This window comes from Sinocyclocheilus rhinocerous, unplaced genomic scaffold (genome assembly GCF_001515625.1).
Source record: "Sinocyclocheilus rhinocerous isolate Xijiao unplaced genomic scaffold, SAMN03320098_v1.1 scaffold72, whole genome shotgun sequence".
Lineage (NCBI taxonomy): Eukaryota > Metazoa > Chordata > Actinopteri > Cypriniformes > Cyprinidae > Sinocyclocheilus > Sinocyclocheilus rhinocerous.
The window spans coordinates 2523503-2530622 of record NW_015628351.1 but is presented as its reverse complement, the minus strand read 5'-3'; the positions used below and the strand labels follow the sequence as shown (position 1 = coordinate 2530622).

General features: G+C 33.3%; 1 protein-coding gene across 1 annotated transcript in view; it reads left to right on the top strand.

Moving 5' to 3' along the window:
- Positions 1-1726, top strand: part of LOC107737564 (solute carrier family 2, facilitated glucose transporter member 1-like) — a 7743-nt gene extending 6017 nt beyond the window's left edge. The window contains exons 6-9 of the mRNA XM_016549085.1: positions 723-827; positions 924-1025; positions 1121-1324; positions 1426-1726. Coding sequence (XP_016404571.1) covers positions 723-827; positions 924-1025; positions 1121-1324; positions 1426-1614 — 600 coding nt within the window. The 3' untranslated portion in view covers positions 1615-1726. The remainder of the gene's footprint in view (positions 1-722; positions 828-923; positions 1026-1120; positions 1325-1425) is intronic.
- Positions 1727-7120: the final 5394 nt, after the last annotated feature.

The following is a 7120-nucleotide window of genomic DNA, read 5'->3' as shown; positions in this document are numbered from 1 at the left end:
ACTTTTTGAAATAAGTTACACACATATATATATATATATATATATATATACACACACACCCACTACCGGTAAAAAATTTGGAATAATTAAGATTTTTATTTTTTTTTTGAACGTGCTATTAGAATAATTTCTGAAGGATGAACTGAAGACTGCTGAAAATTCAGCTTTGCCATCACAGTAATAAATGACATTTTAATATACAGTATATTTTAATTGAAAATAGTTATTTTAAATTGTAAAAATATGTCACAATATTACTGTTTTACTGAAGTTTTTATCAATATAGCCTTGGTGAGCATAAGAGGCTTTTTTCAAAATCATTAAAAATCATAATTATTCCAAACTTTTGACAGGCAATGTTCATAATTAAAACTACTACTACTGCTACTAATATTACTAATAATAAAGTTTTGTTTTAAATGGTGCGTTATGGTTTGATTTCACTTTTTTATTTAATTTTTACACATTGGTGAGTGTAAATGAGAAAGCGTTTGTGTGATCTTCAAAAACTGGATAAAGCATGTGTCATATGGCTGTAACAGCAAGAATAAATTGATGGACAATTTCATAAACTTTTTAATGATATGTTTATTTGTTTATCTACAACTAATTTGTCCCGGTTAATATAAATAAATGTATTACAAAGCTAGTTAGTTGGCCATTGGTGCACCTATTAATGTTCAGTGATTTGAATGTTAAGTGCATGTAATTGTGTTTTTCAGGTTTTTTATTACTCCACTGGTATATTTGAGAAAGCAGGAGTGTCTGAGCCGGTCTATGCCACCATTGGTGCTGGAGTTGTGAACACAGCATTCACAGTTGTGTCGGTAAGTTAGTACGAACATATTTTTTGTGATTTTGTCCTTTGTTGAGGCGCATGACAGTGTTTTGGATGAAAATGCTTGTATCTCTCTCTAATTTAGCTGTTCATAGTGGAGCGAGCTGGTCGAAGATCATTACATCTTATTGGGCTGATGGGAATGGCTGTGTCTTCTGTTCTCATGACCATAGCTATGGCGCTACTAGTATGTATCTGCTTACATTGATGTACTATATTTCTGTTAGTGTTCATGTGTAAACTGGTGTTTAATGGTGTTTATTCACTAATTGTCCTTTGCAGGATCAAGTGAAATGGATGTCATATGTCAGCATCGTCGCCATCTTCAGTTTTGTGGCATTTTTCGAGATCGGACCAGGCCCAATCCCATGGTTCATTGTGGCAGAACTCTTCAGTCAAGGTCCCCGGCCTTCTGCCATCGCTGTTGCTGGTTTCTCCAACTGGTTTGCCAACTTCTTGGTGGGAATGAGCTTCCAGTATGTTGAGGTATGGAAACATTACATAACACAGACATAACACAGTTATAGTCTTTATTTTCTCGTCGTTCTCACATTTCTTTAAATACTCACAGTTTTTTCTGTTGATAGGAACTGACAGGGCCGTATGTTTTCATCATCTTCACTGTCCTCCTGCTGATATTCTTTGTCTTCACCTACTTCAAAGTTCCTGAGACCAAAGGGCGGACATTTGAAGAGATCTCTGCGGGCTTCCGCTCAGGGTCAGAGAAATATACCCGAGATGATCTGAACACATTGGGGGCAGATTCCCAGCTCTGAGCTCAGTGCCACGTTTATACAGTAATGCTGTGGACTAACCAAGTGAGTGTCCTCGGCTATAGCACAGTGGGAATGTTCACAATGGCAAACTATCATATTACTCCTACTAGGAATGCTGTAGGTTATGCAGTGTTTACTATGCACTAGTGTTGTCACGATACTGGAATTTCTAACCTTAATACGATTTCGATACCACAGGGAAAAACTGGAACAACATTAATGGCATAACATTTTTGATTTCTATTAAATGATAAATATGACAAGGCTAGAACTTGACAATGAGGAATATTTTTACAATAATGAAAACTTCTTGAGGTGGTAAAACACTGAAGAAAAACTTATACTGTACACTGCGAAAAGCTTATGGATTTGCATGTTTACTTCAAATGTTTTTTAAAAGAAGTATTAATTTTGCTATTTTATTACAAAGAATAGGGGGGTGTGACCATTATCTAGCATAATGAGCACTATAAACACATGTAATGCAACATGGCATTTAATACAATATAGAATACTGTAAAATAATATATTTTCTGCCTCGTTCGAAGCCAAATCAGATCACAAAAGGATGTTATTTCAAACACTCGACTGATATTATGAAGCAAGTTTAGAGTTGGTATCGGTGTATCAGTACTACGGAGAAAGAGTTTTGAAACCGTCTATGATCAAAACTGTTTCAGATATTTCAGTATCGATATGTATCAAAAAAATTGATATTTTTGACAACGCTAGTATGCAGATTTTCTGATTGCATTGAATACTCTTATGACTTACTACATTAGCCAAACTGTGCAATATTTGACCAGTACACTGCTTCTCAATAATTACTCATTATTTCACTGGACTGACAAAAGTGTGAATATTTGTACACAAAATTGTATTAAACATTGCAAAATTGCTATATTTATTTCTGAAATCGTAACCAGACACTTCTCTCTAATGTAAAATATGTGACATTGTGATAACAGTGTACCATACTACAGTTTAAACCTTTTTTTTTTGCATACTGCAGACTATTTTTAGATACATTACGTATTACATACTGTGCTATTATCTTTTACATACTATATTGTAACAATAATATGTAGTATACAGTATGGTGTAGCATGCAGTATGCAGTATTTTAGTATTCCATTCTGAACATTCCCACTGTCTTCAGCAAACAAACACTAGCACAGAAAGTTCTGCATTTTTCCTCACACCAACTGTTTTTTTTTTAATTGTTTGTTTTCACATTCTGAAATAGAGAATAGTATCTAAAAATAATAATCACAATTTCAGCATGTTTAAATGCATATGAATAAGATTATTGTACATTAGTGTACTATTAGGCCATTTGAATGATAACAATTCGCACAATTCAACTTAAATATATTGTTTTTTAGACTATAACTTTTAACAGTTTTTGCTAGTGTCCAGTCAACACATGATGAGTTCTGATATAATATGTCTCCTGATGTTATATCAGGTATAATGATGTCAGAAATTATTATGGTGTCAGATTATGATATATGTTTATCAATACTTGAACTGTAGCTTTACCAAGGAGTGGCAAGATTAATTAACAAAAAGAATACAAACTCAAATCAATTATTTACAATTATACAGCAGTCCTTCTGCTTTTCAGAAGTGTGAATTAGGGTCTCCAATACAATGAGGTTTAATATCTTTCCAAATTGGACCAGTCTTATTTTGACCTCCAGCAAATTAACTCAACTAATATATTTGTTATACTATAAAAAATATATATTTTAGATTTGTGCATAATGTTTGATGTTTGTGTGATGATGAGAATTTAGTATATTGTTCATTTTGCAAAAGTGCAATAATTGTTCACATCCTGTTTATTTATTCCACATATTGTTAGGCATTATGAATGAAACAGGCTTCTAATATTTCTTATGTAAAAAAAAAAAGTATTTTTATGTATAGGAGTGTTTTCATTTAACATGGCATAGACTGACATAGAGCCATTCATCCAGAGGATGTAAATAGGTTCAGGTTTACTAAAGCATATTATTTTTACTAGATGTGCTCAGTATTTTGAATTTTTTTAACTTCCTAAAAGATGAGATATGGTTTTGTTCAGTATGCCACAGAAATTGTATTAGAAATCCAAGAAAAAATGTGCCAAGACATGTCCTTGCTGGGTGTCCTACTTTTTCTAAATAATCAATTTATAGTTGCAAATAAATCAAATAAACAAAACTGCAACAGAGGAACATGTGTCATTTTTGTTTAGTTTCTGTTTCTGGATCACTGCTTAGCAGAAATGTCACATAAAGGTGTTTAAAATACTGAAATGCATAAAGCCACAATTAATCTCAACACCAAAAGATGGCAGTATTTCTCTCTACAATAGTACTGGCTATCCACTGTCGGATGTATGGATACATTTTTGGTTACCATTGACTTCCATTATTGACAAAAAATTAAGACATTTCTCAAAATATTATGAAAATATTCTCAAAAGTTTATGTTCAGCAGAAAAACGAAAGTCATACACCCTTATGAAAATTAACAATGGTTTTATTATAGTGTATAGTATAGTAACCATTTATTTATTTTGGCCTGTTGATTGCCATTTGTAGAACCACAGTTTTATTCCAAATACTATGGTTAAACTATGGCTAGTGTAGAAAAAATCAGGTTATTAGTCAAAGTTCGCTAAACGTAGGCTAGGCTATAAACTGAATTTGTATCACTGTCCGGTATCAGACGCTACATTGACACAAAAATATTGTACTTATTGTTTTTAATAATTTTCTAGTTTTGTTCTTCACAAATAAAAATCGCATTGTGATACACCTGTAATAAATAAAGTATAGGCCTACCACAAAGTGGCACTAATGTGACTCACATCAGTGCCACTTTGTGGTAGGCCTATACTTTACATTATGTGAGCAAAATTTGGCACAGCATAATATTCTACAGCTAGTTGTGTTAAAGGAAAAGTTTGCCCCAAAAAAGAAATTTTGTTGGAAATTACTCACCCATGGGACATCCAAGATGCTGCTTGCACCAACCGATCTTCTGCAATCAATGGGTGCAGATAGAATGAGAGTTCAAACAGCTGATAAAAACAACACAATATAAATTTGTAAGCACATTTTCAGCAAATTTTCATTTTTGGGTGAGCTGTTCCTTTAATGTACAACCCATAATGCAGGAAAGCATCTCAACAGTGATCCTCCATCTTTTGATGGCAGAAAACGTGCATTTGAACCTAGTTACAGTTTAGTGGCCCATCTGTCGATTGTCAGCAAAATCCTCTTACTGTAATGGACAGAGCCAGAGACATAATGACTGTCATTATAACAGCACCACGGGGTGTCTTGTGATTTTGTCATAAAGCAACAGATTGCAGCATCTTGCCAGAATAAATGATGGGTTTTCATATGTGTTGATGGGATATCAACAATTTTAGCGGCAACAAAAATACTGTAGCACTCAACACCGGCTTTAAAATTTACACTACAAAATCCAACAGTTGAATTTCCTCAGGGATAAAAATCAATGAGAAACAGAAAAACTACTGTCCATTCTATGTCATATTAAAGACAAAACAAAGCATAAAATGCAGACACTGCAGCTGGAATGCTGACATAGTGTGCATAACCTGAATTGATTTTTCAAAATTAAAAAAAGGGAAGAAGAAATGCATTAGTTTGCATGTGCAGTCATGCAGTCACAGTCTCCTGAAGAGATTATTAATTGCTTTCTCTCTCTCCAGCTCCTGTTCTCATTTTCAGCTCTCCTCCATTTCGAATCAGAGTGTCGTAACCAAACTCCCACCACATTACAGTTTCATAGCACCAGAGAATATTTTCCGAAAACCCTTTTTAAGATTAAAGAGGAACAAACAAACAAAATCCACTAATTTACCTTAAGTAAAGGCTATGCCTTGAGGCAGAACTAGGCCATAGAATGCATTGCGTTGTGTATAATGAATCTACTGAGAGAGTTGCGGTATGACTTCACTTCACAGTCCACTAATTAAATTTGCTCCTTAGTTGGATGTACAGCTAGAGACATCGTCCTAGTTTTAATGAGAGCCTGATCTTTTCACCCTCTATAGGCCTACTCTTCACATTGATTTATCCTATGATGCACAAACCATAAAACCTAAGAGAGAACATGGAGCCTGAATCGTGAATTGCATTGTGCTTTATATTACAGCATTTTCTTAGTTTTTTTGCTCCAATGTGTAGTTTTATGTATTATTTATTTTTTGAATGTATGATTTTTTTGTGAATTAATTATATTTATAGTTCTTTGGTATCATCCAATGTATTATTTCTTAACAGTTACATAAACAGAATGTGGAAAAAACAAGGCGTGACAAATTAAATTAAATACAAATTATTTTTTCATAATATTAGTATGTTGCTATGTTTGTTAGAGATTTAATGCTGGATTTAAGTGCTAGGCCGCTGACTAGTGATATGAATGATAGACATTAAAGGGCTTTTTTGTGTAAGTGCTTTTCTACAAAATATTCTTCGGTCATGTGAAATTCCCAGAAACCACTTCAGATTGCACTTCATCTAATGCCAGAATTTGATTGCTTCTTGATTTAGATAAATAATATCATATGCCATCTACTAATCTTCATGTGACATTTGGATCAAGATGATCATTTGGATGATCATACTAATCATCATTTGCATCAAGGTGGAATTATTGAAATTATATCGATATTATGAAAAATGTTTTCATATGGGTATTTAATTAATATTTTTAGACTGAAGATTGGAGTGTTTTGATATATTGGTGTTTATAGTGCCATTAGAATTTTACTACAAAACTAAAATACAAATACAAAATTGTTTAGTGAGTCAAATAAGATTAATATATTTTTTTTTAGGCACAATGACTGACTTTAGTATTGTGGTTGCTTTATTCAGTCTCTCAGAAAGTGTAATTTATTCTGATAGAGCACCAAGTTGTTAAAATCAAACTGGAGCCATGACTTACAGACAAACAGCTATCTTTGCTGAAGATAACTTTGATAATTTTACTCTGAGAGCTTTATTTGCATATGAAGAGAAGTTGCATCTTCACAGAGCTGGTGGGGCACACTTTCTTTTGACCGGATGCCTTTTCAGTTTTTCTTTATATGGAAACCAATGTCAGATTCCAGATATTTATTTTTTTGTGTGTGCGTGCGCGTATGTGGTTGCGCATTTAAATATTTCATGGTGTTTTCAATATTTATGAAACAGCAAGAACAGTGTGTGCTTCCCGCTCTGAATTTCAGCTCAAGGAATTCATGCTAATTTGCTTTTGTTTATGTAATCATTGTCTATCCAGCTGTTCATGTCATTCATGAATTTATTCTCTATGATTTCACCCTTTAACAACAAAAGCTCTGCAGTACAGCATATTGAACATTGCAGGAATGCAAAAACACTGCAGTGTGAAAAATTCCAAATGTGCTTAAATAACTGAAATGACACAAAGAGACAGTGGAGAAACACAGAAGAAGCAAAGGAGATATATATCT